The sequence below is a fragment of the Lemur catta genome, chromosome 16 (assembly GCF_020740605.2).
Source record: "Lemur catta isolate mLemCat1 chromosome 16, mLemCat1.pri, whole genome shotgun sequence".
In the NCBI taxonomy this organism is placed as follows: domain Eukaryota; kingdom Metazoa; phylum Chordata; class Mammalia; order Primates; family Lemuridae; genus Lemur; species Lemur catta.
In genome coordinates, this window is record NC_059143.1 from 55,365,646 (window position 1) to 55,381,054 (window position 15,409).

At 41.9% G+C, this 15,409-nt stretch overlaps 1 protein-coding gene across 3 annotated transcripts in view; it reads left to right on the forward strand.

Moving 5' to 3' along the window:
* The first annotated feature begins 878 nt into the window (after window positions 1–878).
* Window positions 879–15,409, forward strand: part of ATP9B (ATPase phospholipid transporting 9B (putative)) — a 182,672-nt gene continuing 168,141 nt past the window's right edge. For 2 of the 3 annotated variants that reach the window (XM_045527695.1, XM_045527696.1), the window contains exons 1-2: window positions 879–1,026; window positions 11,934–12,107. In XM_045527695.1, the coding sequence (XP_045383651.1) occupies window positions 905–1,026; window positions 11,934–12,107 (296 nt within the window). In that variant the 5' untranslated portion in view covers window positions 879–904. Of the gene's footprint in view, window positions 1,027–11,933; window positions 12,108–15,409 lie in introns of those variants that run through there. The other variant, XM_045527697.1, reaches the window with a different exon arrangement.

Below are 15,409 nucleotides of genomic sequence, written 5' to 3' on the forward strand. Positions count from 1 at the left end.
CGGGGGTGCGTCTGCAGGTGTGTCCCTGTGAGAGCCAAGCCTGTGAGAGCAGTGTCAGTTGTTGAGGGCGGGTGAGGAGATGGTGTGAAGTGTCAGTTGTTGAGTGGGGGTATCCTTTGAGGACAGTGTCCATGGAGTGGTGTGTTTTCACGTCACGTATCAAGCAGCTAAGAAGCCAACTGTCATTCAGAAAGTGGGAGCAACGAATTGAGAATATTCGCTAATTTTTGAAAAATGGACAGTACGTTTCAACGGGAAGGCAACGTCCAGTTTGGAAGTTCCCGTGCAACTCCGTGCTTCAAGCACACAGCGCGCAGGTGCGGAGCGGCGAACGCGGGAGTGAGAAGGAGCCAGCGGGTCTGGCGCGCCAGGAACTCGCGGGGAAGCCGCGGAGCACGAAGCGGAACAGACGCCGCCGCCGCCCTGCACCGCGGAGCCGCGGACCCCGCGCGCCCCCACACACCACACGCCAGACCCACACACCGCCCCCAGCCGCACTGCCCGCGACGCATGCGCACTACGCACAACGCGCCTCCGTCGCTCACTGACGTCAGCGGGTTTGGCGCAACGGGGGCGAGGCCTTAGAGTGCCACGCCTCCCGCGCGCAGCCTTCTCCGCCCGTGTCGTCATTGCCGGGACTCTCCGCAAGGCGGGGCCTCGAGACACCACGCCTTCCGCACTGCGATTTCGCCACCCGGTGACGTCATCGGGCGCCGACGCTTGGCGAGGCTATGGACGCCACGCCTTCTCACGCTCTGGGCGCTCAGGGACGTCATTGGGCGTCGACGCCCGGCGGGGGCGGGTAGTGCGGGCAGGCGGCGCCTCCGCGGGGCGGCGCTGAGGGGAGGGCGGGGAAGGCGGGGAAGGAGGCTGAGCGAGGCGGAGCGGGCGCGGCGGCCGGGGCATGGCGGACCAGATTCCTCTGTACCCGGTGCGCAGCGCCGCGGCGGCGGCCGCAGCCAACCGCAAACGCGCAGCCTACTATAACGCCACGGGGCCTAGGCCAGGGGCCGCCCGGCACAGCAGGTAACGCCCCGCACCCCGCGTCCGGGCTCCCCACTGCCCGCTCTCCGCGTCCCACACCCCGCGTCCCACACCCCACGTCTCGCACCCCGCGTCCCACACCCCACGTCTCGCACCCCGCGTAGCTGCTCCCCACTGCCCGCTCTCCGCGTCCCGCACCCCGCGTGTCCGCTTTCGGCACCCCGCACCCCCAGGCCCCCGAGCTAGGGGCGCTGCCGTCGGGGTGGTCCCGCTCCCCCGGGCGCGGCGTCGGGCCGGGCTGCGCGGTCTCGGGAGTGAGCGCGTGCGAAACTTCCTGCGCAGCCGTGCGCATGGTAAAGACTGCATACAACTTTTAATTAGTGTTGGAAATTACACCTTGAAATGATTCATTTCCACAAACCCAAGTGGAGACATCAGGATTGTGTACTCAGTACACTTTTAGACGTGGATGGATGTACAGAGTGCTTTTTGCCGGCAAGAACTTCTGCTTTTAGGAGTAAGAAGTGGAGATTCAGAAAGATTAAATTGAGTAATGGGGCCACGGTTTAGTGGTAGAATTAAAACATACAGACCTTTTATTTAAATTGGAAGTTCATTACCATAGGTTGGATTTGGCTCATATTTCTCACCCAGAGAAAAGGAATGTTTTATAAAAGAAACTTTAAAACAGTATTGCTCCTTGTAGTTTGTGAAATTTTATTTTATTTCAGAGGAATTGTACAAGCAATTAAACTTTAATACATGGAGGAAAAAACACAGATTTCACTCAATTTCCAGTGGTTTCAGAATTTGAGTTTTCTGGTTTTGGCTGTTTGAGAGACTAACTTAGATCAGCTGTGTTATAGAGCTAATTTGCATCTTGGTTCGTTTACTTACTAGCTGTTTGATCTTAGGTGACTTGTTTGAACTCAGCCATAGTTTCCTCCTCTGTGAAGTGGTGAATAATATTTTTTCTTAGGGCTTTTTTCAAGATTACAGGAGAACTGTGTCAGGTGCCCTTTTTCAGTGCATGGCCAGAAGTGGGTTCTCCAGAGCTACCATTTCTCCTTTCCTCCTCGCTGTTACCTGTAAGAGTAATTGCTTTCAAAATTCTCTGGTTAGTTTTAGTTGATTATTTGGTAATATGCCAAATAATCAAAGTGGGTTTCCATCACAGTGCAAATCTATCCGTTTTTGCTTCATGTATTCTAGCTTCTATTGTTAGTTATCCTTACGTCTTCTGGGTGGATTGTTCCTTTTATTGTTAATGTAATGTTCTTTGTTTCTGGTAATTTTCTTTGCTCTGAAATCTTCTCTGTTAGATTAATTTAGCCACTCATCTGTTGTTTGGATTGTTTCCATGGTGTTAGCTTTCAAGCTAACTATGTTGTTGAATTTGAAGTGAATTTCTTGTGGGGTCATGTTTTTTTAACCACTCCGCCAATCTCTGTCTTTTCATTAGTGTAGATAGACCATTTACATTTGAGATGATTACTGATACATTTGAACTTAAATATGCCATTTTATTATCTGTCTTCTGTTCCTTTTGATTCTCACTCCTATGGTTTTCTTTTCTTACCACCTGTTGGGTTACATGGACACTTTTTTGATATATGTACAGTGTTTTTGAGTTTAGGTCTTTGTATAGTTTTCATAGTGTTTGCTCTGGATATTACAATACAAATAGGTGACTTACCACAGTGGTGTATTGGTATCAGTATTTTACCACTTCCAGTAAAGGGTGGAAATCCTACTTTCATGTAGGTTCCCACTTTAAATATCATGTTCTGAGGCTCAGATGGTGTGTTACAATTTTTGTTTCAGTCATTGAATGTGTTTTATAAAACTCATGATAAGGATAGTCTATTGCATGTACCCATCTCTCCTTTTTCTATCTTCCTTCTTGATGTTGCAGAATTCTCTCTTTATTGTTTCTTTCTGTTTAAAGAACTTCCTGTAACCAATATTAAAATTTTTTCTTCTGAGAATGTTATTTCCCTTTCATTCTTGATGGATGGTATTGTTGAATATGGAATTCTTGGTTAACAGCTCTTTTGTTAGTACTTGAAAAATCTTGTGCCTACTTCCTTCTTTCCTCCATGCTTTCTGATTAGGAATCCGCTGTCACTCAAATGGTGTTCCCCTATAGATAATGTGTCATTTCTCTCTGGCTGCTTTCAAGTTTTTACTTTGTCTTTAGTTTTCAGAAGTTTAATTATGATATGTCTTATGGATTTCTTTGGGTTTATCTTGTTTGGTGTTCATTAAGCTTCTTGAATCTGTTGATTTTTTTGTCTTTCACCAAATTTAGGGAGTTTTTAGCCATCATTTCTTCAGCTATTCTTTTGTTCCCACTCTCTTTTTCCACTCCATTTGGATTTCCAGTGACAAAAAAGTTGGATCTTATGTTGGTGTTACGTAATTTTGTTGGGCTCTTTTTTCCCCCTCAGTCTCTTCTGTGTATTGTTCAGACTGTGGGGAACCTGTGGCCTCGAGGCCACATGTGGCCTTCTGGATCCTTGAGTGCAGCCTTTTGACTGAATCCAAATTTTACAGAACAAATCCTTTTAAAGAGGGAGGTTACAGGTTCCCTACCCCTGGAAGTTCCCTAATTCTGTGCACTGTTGTCTCCACTCTACTACTGATCCAATCCTGTAATGTTTTATTTCTATTACTGTATTTTTCAGTTTTATAATTTCTGTTTGTTTCAAGAGAAATTTTTATGCCTGCTGCTTTAAAATGCTTGTCATAGAATTCCAGTATTTGAGTTATCTCAGTGTTGGTGTCATTTGACTGTATTTTGTATTTCAGTTGTGAATTCTGGCTCTTGATATGATGAATGGTTTCCAGTTGTATCTTGGGCATTTTGTATGTTATGTCAGGAGCAGCTAAGTCCTATTTTTATCTTTTATTTTAGTGTGTAGCTGTCCTGCTTAGACTTATTCCATAGGTCCTGGCCTACATTTGTGGGCTGTGGTTCTAATGGCAGTTTAATTTTCAAAGTCTTTGTGCTGTGATCTTTGGTCTGCTTGGTTTATGTGGTACCACTGGGGCTCTTACTGGTCTCTGCTGGTGCTGTGGGAGGGGGGAAAAAGGGATTTTCCCTCACTGGTGCTGCCTGCATGCCCCAGTGTGCCCTGGTGGGAGAGGTGCATCTTAGGCCCCAGGGAAGGAGACTTCCCCTGGCCCCTTATCAGTCTCTTGCTGGTGGTGCTGGGCTCTCCTGATGTTGTAGTGGTACTCCTGTTCCATGGGGGTGAGGGGGTGGGATGAGCCTTCCTCGGCTCCTTTCTTGTGTTCAGTTGAGGCTTAAGAACTTTGGGCCAACTATTTAGCTTTCAGTTGCCAATCTGGGCAGATGTAAGACTCATAATATAAAATTTTGTTTTTAGTAAATATAATACACTAAATTACTTTTTAAAAAAAGTTTTTAATTGCATTTATTATACAGCACACATTTCTCAAAACAAATATTACAAAAATAATTTTGAAATAAACTTCATTCACTTCACAATTTCAAAGTATGATTTTAGTGATATATATTAAGTCAAAAATAAGCTTAAAAATAGTTAAAATGGTAAATTCTATGTTAGCTATATCCATAATAAAAGAAATCTACGGATACAGGTGTTGGGGGCGGGGAATGGAGAGACTCATTCTGAGAATAGATGGATATTGTCTGATTATCTGTAAAATACTGGTGTTTCTTAGTAGAGACAGCACACATTTTTTTTAATGCTGGGTTTCTCATTCTGATGGTCTACACATAATTTTCTATGACTCTTAAAATTTTGCAATTATGATAGTCTAATAAATATTTTACTAGTTGTAGAAATGAAACTTTGTTGTGGTCGTTCACAGTTAAAAAGCTTGGTTTTTAAGGTTCAGATTCTTAAGACAGTATTTATCTAATTGCCCAGACCCAGGGTTCCTTGGAATCAGAGACATCTTAGGAGTCTTTAAGAATTTCCTTTAAAAGGGATCCGTAGTTTTCCCAAGTATAAGAATTTTTTTATACCTGCCAGAATAGAAATGTTTCACTTAATTTTTCTACAACTGGCAGGGTTAGCACGAACATAGAGTTGATAGTAGGGGCATCACAGTTTAGGCACCTGGACTGTGTGTTCTGAGCTGACTGGCCGGATGGCTTCAAATTTCTGGATTTGCCTTTACATAATATTGGATATTGTACCATTAACTCTAATTCAGTAGTGTGTCTCAATTTATGTATAGCAGTGTAACTTCTTCTTTCAGGACATTGGCATTCAGTTTCCTTACAGAGCGTTTCAGAAATCATTAATCCTATGGGGAAATCATTTCTCAGCTCAAGGGACTGTTTCATTTTCCTTTTGTTTTTGCTAAGGTTGAGGAACGTTTTTCAGGCACTATTCCTTTAGTCTTACATATTTATCGCTATTTTTTAAAAGTCTGTTTCACCATTGTCTTAGTCTGTTTTGCTCTGCTATCACAGAACACCTGAGACTAAGTAAGTTATAAAGAAAAGAAATTTATTTTTCACAGTTCTGGAAGCTGGGAGGTCCAAGATTGAGGTGCTGGCATCTGGTGAAGCCATCTTGCTGTGTTGTCCTCACATGGTGGAGGAGCAGGAGAGAGTGAATCCACTGTCACAAGCCCTATTTATAATGGCATTGATCCACGTGACAGTGGAGCCCTCATGCCCAGCACTTCCCATTAGGTTCCACCTCCCAACACTGTTGCATTGGGTTAAGCTTCCAACCCATGAATTTGGAGGGGACAAAAGCATTGAAACTGTAGCACTCGTTGTCTACTGTGCTTTTGTCGGAGGGAGAGTCCCAATTTCTTAATTAGTTCATATAATTTGCTGCTTACTAATGACTCATCAGTGACACAGTTGAACTTGGTAGCTGTATTTGGTGAAGGAAGTGTGCACATTTCTTTGTAGCACTTAGTTTTGTTGCTTTGTTTTTCTACTTTATTAACATGCAGGCAAGGGGAAAATCTTTATTTTTCTTAAAGGGAGTTTGAGCAGTAGGCATGTTTTTAAGTTATTGCTCACTTTAATATCAGTTGGTTTCTCATAAATGTGTCTCATCAAAATGGAAACACTAAGGCTGTTAGATACTTCAAGATAAAATGTGAGTTTTAAGCAAGTTACTGATCTGCTTTTACTTAGGTGTATGTATATTATGTGCCTTCCAGTCCTTGAGTGTTTGGTTGAAAGTTCCTAATTTTTTTAAACCTTTGGCAGCAGTTCAGATAGCTGTCCTCATTCCTTAGCATGGCAGTACTCTTGGGTTTGGTATCATTCGTTCTGTCGTCTTTGTTCACATTGTTTTTACTCATTTTAAAAATATGTTTCCAGAATTATACTTAATTGCTGGAAACGTTGATTTTTCTTGAGTGACAAACCAATTAAGTGTGTATGACACCCGGTAACAAAGACACTTAAGATTCTGTGCTTATCCTGTCTGGGGAAAAAAATCCATTATTCATTATCTTACTGTTTTTAAATACTGAGGTAAAATTTTCAGTACAATAGGAAATTGCTTTGGAAATGGAATAAATTGCTCGCCAGTTCAAAGGCTCCATGTCTGAAGTCGGATTACTAAACATGATGTTGCTTATGTTCATTTTCCTTCAGAACTCATACTACTTTTCCAGCAATAAACTTGGTAAGACTGTGACTTTTGCTAAAATTCGACACAGTCGCCAAACGAACTTAATGAAAAAGATGAAAATCACATTTTGTGTATTATATTTAGGTGGTGTTTTGAATTTTAATTGCATTTTATATAAATATTCATTGTCTAGTTGACTGTTTTAAAAGAAGTGATCTTATACAGAGAAGTAAGAAAAAAGGACTTTTCGAGGGGAAAAATAATTTTTTTTAGGCCTTTTACTTCACAGATCATGTAATTTTTTGCCGAAATCATTTAAAATGTAACTTGTATATTGGTGCTCTGTGATGGTGTCAGAGTTGTTTGTAGGGGGTTGTATGGAGATGCTAAAATGAGTATCATTTTGATTGGTGGGGTAGGGTGTTCAAAAGAGGGGTGAAAATAAGTGTTAAGAATTTTTTCCATTTGGTAAGCAAGACGTGTTCTCTTCATGTTTGAATGTACATATTTTAAAAGTCCTTTTCAAAAATAAAAATTATTCCCAGGTTCAAAACCTAAGTTAAACTCCTTCCTGTTTAACTGTTGCTGTGTCCCCTGTCCCTGCCCCCTCCCAGCTGCATTTGGTGTCCTCCCCCAGCTGGCAGTGTCCTGCCCGTGCTCTTTGCTGGCTCCTCCAGGGTGCCGGTCAGTCAGCCAGCCTTCCTAGACCTTCCAAGGGTGGCTGCTTTTCTTCCAGGTGTTGCCTCTTGAGACCCGGCTCCCTGATGATCTAAGGAAGACCCCCCTTCACTTCCAGGCTCATCACCCTGCTCTCTTCTCTTCCTGTGACCACACTTCTCCCTTTGACACGAGATAGAAACACAGGTTAACGGTGGTTGGGGACAGAACAGTCGGCACAATGCCAGGGGCCCACCTGCAGCTCATTCACCAGCTGCAGGTGGAAGTGTGCTGCAGTCAGCACCGTGTGATGACAGTTGCTTCAGTGACAGACTGCATGTTACGACAGTGGTCCCGAAGAGGGTGACTCGGTTTCCTGGTAAGTCCACTTGCTGCAGAATTTTGCAGTCACGAGATGTTAAAAAGGCGATAGAGAAACTTGGGTGGCAGTTTAGCATTGGCCGCCTCTTAGAAGGATTTCTTCCCTCCATTGAATTCCACTCGTGTGGGGTTTCTTGACAGCCGGGCACGTGTTTCAAGCACAGTGTCATGAAGCCTTCTGACCTAGTCGCAGAATCCCAGTAGGCACAGTATTACCTGGCACCAGCACCACACACGTACACACGTGTGCACACACACCCACCTGTATGCACACAGATGCACATACACTCACACACAAGTGGTGCACATACATGTATGAGTGGAAAGGGAGTGACGACTTTCTTCTCTGTAGTAGAGGTTCACACCCTTATAACAAAAAAACAAGTTAACGGGAAAAGCCTAACACGTTCGTTCCTTGCATGTGTGTGCATGGGCGTCATATAAAATAGGAACTCAGAGAGGGCCTAGCTGATTGAGGCTTACATGCCCTCATTATAGGGGAAAGGGACATGGGGCACAGGCCCAGTGCTCAGACAGTGGTTAGTAAGTGATGGTCTTTGTTATTATGCAGATTAAGGCCCCTTAGTGTCGTGATGCTGCCTTCAGAAGAGCAGGTGAAAGTCTGTGTGACACTCCAGTCTCTTCTCTGGTTGGTCTCTACTGGTCATTTGATGAGATGCCTAAGGAGGGAATCTTAAGACACTTGAATTTCTTTTGGAAAGAAGGTCTCTTAGTCTGATGAGGAAATTCCAGAGAGTCCTTCTTTGGTGCTTCTTGGAAGAGGATCAGGGAGGCAGAGAGGTGGGGAAAGGTCAGAAGCTGGGAGGTCTTGGTTCTGAGGCTCATTTCTGAGGCCTTTGAATTTTCAAAGCACTCAGCATGCTGAAATGCCACATTTTTGGGAATTGTTTTCTATACCCCAACATTCACATACACACAATTCCCTGAAGGACTAAAATGATAGCTAACTGCAGGTATAAAGCTCATTATATGCTATGGAAAATATATTTTAAGGTCTGAAGTTTCCTACTTTAAGCTCAGAGCAGAGTGGAAATCCTTCTAGCGGTGTTGGTCTGTTCCCAGCCTTGATTATCTGGAGTCGTTCATCATCGTCCCACCTTCTTAATGCCTTCATTTCCCAAATGTTGGCTTGTGGGAATGACGAGGTCGAGAGAAAGAAGATAGTAATGATGATGACGATGACAAGTGTCCAGATGATCAGTGTTAGAGAAAAAGGCAGGAAAAAAGGTGGAGAAGCTTTGGGTTCAAGAAACAACAGATAGAAGACATCTATTTTGATCTTTAAATTTTTTTCCCTTGAATACATTTTCCCCACTGTTCTTTGTAAGAAATTGTAAACATAGAATGTCAACCTAAAATGATCAAAAAGATCAGAATCTAGTTTAAAGAGAGTTTATGCAAATGCAAAGCCTGAGGCCTGCAGCCCAGGACTCCCTTCTAGGTTGCCTTGGGGAGTGCTCAGGAGAGCAAAAGAGAGGCTCAAGTTTTTAAAGGAAAAAAGGACAAATCAGGAGAGAGGGTGTTTACAAAGTTGTTCATCAGGAATTCCCATTGGTTTACAGAAAGAACACTGGCTAGTGATTGGCATGCCTTGTTGAACTACAGGGTGTGTGGCATTTTATGGCTAGTTGGTGTAAGTTAGGCTAGAACTTGCATAGCAGGTGGCTTCAAGAGGTAATTATTTAGCTCTAGGGGAGTGAGAAGAGCCTGCTGTCACAATTGAAATGCCTTTCTGGTTCTGATAATTTGAAGGGGCTCATGCTGCTCAGATGAAAGGGTTTTCTCTTTCTCAAGAAATGTCAAAATAGGCCAGGTGCAGTGGCTCATGCTTGTAATCCCAGCACTTTGGGAGACCGAGGCAGGAGGATCGCTTGAGGCCAGGAGTTTGAGGCCAGCCTGGGCAACACAGTGAGACTCCATTTCTACAAAAAAATACAAAAATTAACTGGTGTGGTGGCACATACTTGCAGTCCTAGCTACCTGGGAGGCCGAGGCAGGAAGATCCCTTGAGCCCAGGAGTTGGAGGTTACAGTGAGTTATGATGGCGCCACTGCATCCAGCCTGGGGGACAGAGTGAGACTTTATCTGTACAAAAAAAAGAAAAAAATTATAAAGAAATGTCAAAATAATAGTCCCTTGTCCAGCTCTCTCCACTTTGGTTTATCCTACATCTGCAACTTCCAGGAGTGTCTTTTCTCAGTTTTATGCTTGAAAGTCAGGGTTTTCCTCAGTTTAAGCCCTGTGTTGCTAAGGTCCACATGATGGGGGCAGGTCTTGGGTCCAAGCTGTGAGGGAAAAGAGAGAATGAGGATCGTATCTTCTCTGTCCTCCTCACGCTGCCTGGAGAGACCAACAGAGGAGAGAAAGAAGAGAAACGCTGCCTCGTCAGAGCCCCTGGGCTGGGGCTGGGGCTGGGGCTGGGCTGGGCTGGACAGGACAGGGAGGGTTTCTGTTCCTTAGTGCTCTCTGTGTCCTGTGTGTGGGGCACATGGAGTCTTGGCTTTGACAAAACTCTAATTTGGGCTTCAAGAGCCTATTGTAGATGCCTGAAGCTGAGCTGCTCTTCTCTTGAAACAGTGCTCACCTCTGCCTCGTTGGCTGGAGGTCTGCATGGAAGAAGAATTAATAGGGATGCAAGTACACTAGGTGATAATCAGAAACATCGTCCCATTGCCCATGGCAGGAGTGCACCTCGCCATTGTGTACGTGCACCTGTGTAAATAAGTTATTCCCACGTCTGTCGTGCCTTTTGGCCTGTGGGTCCTGTCCGTAGTTTTCGTGATGTGCTTGTCTCTGTGAGTCTTCCAGGCAGTAAGAACTACATGATCGAGTTCTTGGAGACTCACTGTGGGTACGCTGTAACAAGAAAAAAGTCTTCCATAATACTGATCTATCTCTAAATTGCACTTTTGCAGAGTGCTTTAGAATTGCCCGCTTACGTGTTTGATTCCTCTGTTTCCTCATCTTTTGTTTCTGAAGAACTCCCCTCACCACCAGGCCTTCCAAGGGCTGCATCCTTCTTCTCCAGTGGGCTCCGGTCCGGACAGTGGTGCTTTGCTAGCAAGCTGCAAGGCTGCCTTGCTCTGCTGCCTTCATACTCCCAGGAACCAGCGCTGAGATCTCAGACCTCTGGTTCTCGGGGCAGACGTCCTGGCTGTGATTTTTGTCTGTGTTCTGTGCTACTAGGGCCCTTGTCTTGCTCTCTGCAGGCTACCTGGCTATGATCTGGGACTGGCTTTGTTGTTCAGAACACTTATTTCCCCCTTTACGTGTAAATTAAGGATTGTCTGTTCTCAGTCCCTTGGTTATGTTTAGTTGTTGGTTCTAGTTGGTTTTGTCTTCTATATGGAGCTTAGAGACCGAGAGGGGAGATTGCAGCCTAAGTGACTGCCATCGTCCCGCAGGAACCCAGAAGTCTGCTTTCTTGTTTTTGCATCAAGACAGTACCTCCCACAAACCCTTGATGTAAAATTAAGTAAGATACCACTTGTTGAATCACCATTATAGTTTGTGACAAATTGTTCTCAAAAAGGTAAGTTTTCATTTTTTAAAGATAAATTATGTTTGTGATTGAGGAAAGATAAGATGAATGGTGTTGCTGGTAGGCTGCCTGTTTTTTGGAATCAGGAGAGGAGTGTTGAGCTCTGAAAGAGTGCTGGTTGTTGAGATTTACTTTTGTTGAAGGGAAAGTTTTAGTAAAGGCAATAGCAGAGAATAAATGGGTCATAGCATCATTCCTCTATATGTCAACTCTGACCACAGACCAAGGGGCAGTGTTCATACCTTTGGGTATATAGACAGCAACATATTGTGAAAAGTCACTTTAGAGCTTTGCTTGATGACTGTAAAGTTGTGTAACGTAGAGTGTTTAGACATTACTTGGAGTTGCATTTTTTTTGCTGACAGTAATATTTCAGATGATTGGTTTTTTCTTTCCTCTTATGGAATTAGGTAGTATGGGTTGTGCTGTCCAGCTGCGCATCCCTGAGAAAGGTGCTTCGAGGGTTACTCTCACAGCATGGGTGGTTGAGGCCTCTTTGGCTGAGGCAGGCCTCCCTGGGCAGCCTTTTCCTTACCCGTTTACCTCACCCAGTTTATGTTTTTGCAAAAGAAAGTAGTATCGCTATGCAGTGTCATTTATTAATGGTTGGCCTCAGCGGAAGGCAGGTTAGTTTGAGGAAAAGAATGTGTGATTAGTAATACTAGGGCAGGCAGATGTTGTCCTAGATGAAGCACTTACACTGAAGACTGCTTGGCCTGTCTCAGCACTCCTCTCTCACCTTTAACTAGGTACCAGCTGGAAGATGAGTCTGCCCATTTGGATGAGATGCCCCTGATGATGTCTGAAGAAGGCTTTGAGAACGACGAGAGTGATTACCACACGCTGCCGCGAGCTAGGGTGATGCAGAGAAGAAGAGGACTGGAGTGGTTTGTCTGCGGTGGGTGGAGACTCCTCTGTGCCAGGTGCGTTGTCCACTGCTGCCCCATTTCCTCGCGTGCTAGGATTTGTGCGGGCTTAGATTCCAATGTAGTGGTACTTATTAGATATGTGGCTACATAGAGATATAAAAACGCAGGAATACACTGTACAAATGATATCATGGAGAGTATTGATAACATTAAGTAAAACCAAACAATGATAATCTTAAAGGAGGGAAAGCCAAAGTCATTAGTATATTGTATGAGAAGTTTTAATGGTTAAATCCTGGAGAAAATTAGTGATTTTATAGTTAATGCATGGTAGAATTAATTCCGGTCACTGTATCAGCATTTATGATGTCCCTTTCTCATCCAAAAAGAAAGACAGGGGCCTATAAAATGCAATTTAATAACATTATAGTTATGTGTATTATTCACCACCTTTAATGCTTTGACTTGGAATAAAATTCTTCTGTTAATTTAATCAGCAAAATACCAAGACAAGAAGTCCTTATATTTCAAACAGGTTTCCTGGTGGTTGAGATAAACTCGTACAATTCACTTTTGACTGGCGTCTGGCACATAGATCTGAGACACCTTGCCCACTGTGGGGCAGGCAGGAAGAGGGTACAACCAACTGAGCCTCAGGACTTGAGCAGAAGGTGTCAGATAAATGACAGCTTTTACAGTCTTTCTGCTGTTCAAGGTTTATAGTCCATACCTTTGTAGCCATTATGAATTTATATCTTTTTATCCATAAAAGAAAGATAAATACTTGTTGAAAAGTATCTTGTTCATCATCCTTTTCATTATCCTTTTAGAAGTTTAACAAAAAGATGTTTCTGTAACTGATTTGATTTCTGGGTCAGCTGGTGAGGTGGTATGCAAATTGAGTGCTGTGGAGTCCCTTTGAGATTAGCAACATGGAATATGGGTATGAGGCTGAGCAATTCCCCATTCAGCTTTCCTTCAAAGGAAGGCTGTCTTTATCTTCTTTATGTACTGTAAGCTTCATATGAAGAAAGAATTTCCTGGCTAAACAATGTTTCAAAAATTGCTGACTTGTGTTACTAATTAATGATACGGATCTATGGCTTACTTAAAACATGTTCTGGGTTAAGTAGCCAATATTCTAACATTCCTGGTGTAGTCTTTGTGGATACATATTTAATTGTGGAATTAATTTTTTAACAGATATAAGACTTCAGACTTTGTTTTTTGTCATTTATGATGGTTATGTTTTCAAGGGATTTATCTGTTTTCAAATTCACGTTGGCGTAAAGTTTATTCGTAGTATCTTGTGATCTAGCTAATGTATGAGATCTGTGGTGATGGCACTTTTTAACGATTCCTGATATTAGTATTTATGTATCTTTAAAAATTAATCTTGATAGGAGATTATCAGTTTTATTTTTTTCAAAGAGCCAACTTCTAGTGTTGTCTTCTTTTTTGTCTATTTTCTTTTAAACTTTCATCTTGAAATAAATTCAAACTGACAGGAAACTTACAAGAACTGTATAGAGAACTCCTGTAAAACTTTCACTCAGATTCACCAAATTTTTTTTAACATTTTGACACATTTATTTTATCATTCTTTCTATAGCTTTCTATGACTTAGTCATTTCAGACTACGTTGATTACTTCATTCCTCTTTACATTTTAATTCTTCAGTATGTATTTCTTAAGGAAAAGGTATTTTCTTATGTAACTATAGTACAGTTATCAAATTCAGGAAATTAAACATTGATGCTTTATATCTACTTTAAGTTTATATTCAGTGTTGTCTATTGTTCCAATAATGTCCTTTGTTTTCTGTGGCACGGGGTGTGGTCACGTGTCGCATTTAGGTGGCACAGCTGTTTAGCCTCCTTAAATCTAGAATAGTTTAGTGTTTCTTCGTCTTTCATTCCATTAACATTTTTGAAGAATAATGACAGTTATTTTATAGAATGTTTCAAATTTGTTTTGTTTGATGTTTCCTCACTTATTAGACTCAGGTTTAACATTGTGGAATACTGTAAGTGATGCTGTGTCTCTCACGGGGTGTTTGCGTCCCACTTTTTTGATTTCTGGTCTTTATTTTGTCTCTTACACTTTTTGACTTTAATTTGCTTTTCTTTTACTAGCTTCCTAAGATGAATGCTCAGGTCACCCATATTCTACCTTTTCCCTTTGTAATAATAGATATATTTACAGATGGCATTTCATAATCATAACATTCAAAATATTTTCTAACTTCCGTCGTCATTTCTACATTAATTCACATTTGATTTGGAACTGTATTGTCTAATTTCCAAACACGAGTTTTTCTAGTTATCTTTTTTGTAATTAATTTTTATCTTCCATGGTGGCCAGAGAACATACTTATAATTTTGTTTTTAAATTTCAGTCTTTGTAATGTATTGAGACTTGCTTTATGGTTCATAATATGGATAATTTGTAGTGAATTTTGTGTATTTGAAAATAATTTGTATTTTTCATTTGTTGAGTGCCTTGCTCTGTATCAATGAAGTCATATTTGTTAATTGTCTAGTTCAAATCTTCTTTATCACTATTCATGGTTTGCTTATTTGATTAGTTACTGAGAGACTTCATTAATTTCTAAACGTCACTGTGGATGTGTCTACTTCCTTTAATTATGCCAGTTTTTGCTTTATATATTTTTTAGGGTATGTTAGTAGATGATGCTAATTTAGGATGATTAACTTCCTATTGGATTGACCTTTTATTGTCATTCACTGTCCCACTTTAATTTCTTCTGTGAAGGCTTATTTGGTCTAACCAGTAAAACTACACCAACTTTCTTTGATTAGTGTTTGAATGATATGTCATTGTCATCTGTTACCTAATTTTTAAGAAACTTATTTTTGAAATAATTCTAGATTTATAGGAAATTGCAGAAAGTAGTAGTCTAGAGGAGACCCTTGTACCCTTTACCCAGTTTCCCCCAATGGCTATATCTTATACAACTATAGCACAATATCGAACCCAGACAGTGCCCTTGGTACAATGTGTGCCTATGGTTCTCTTGTCATTTTTTCACATGACAGCTGTGTAACCACTGCTGCAACCAAAATGCAGAACTGTTCCATGAGCACAGGGAGCTCCCTGTGCTGTCCCAGTGGTCACATCCACTCCTGGTCCCCCACCCTGACCCTGGTAACCACAAATCAGTTCTCCATTTTAATTTGAAGAATTAAAATCTCCATTTTAATTTTAATTTCAAGAATGTTGTAAAACTGAAATTATTCAACACATACTTTAAAAAATTTTATTTTTATTTCCCATATTGATGTGATGTTTGAATTGTGTAATATTTTGAGGTTGGCCTGTTTCCGTGAGTATAA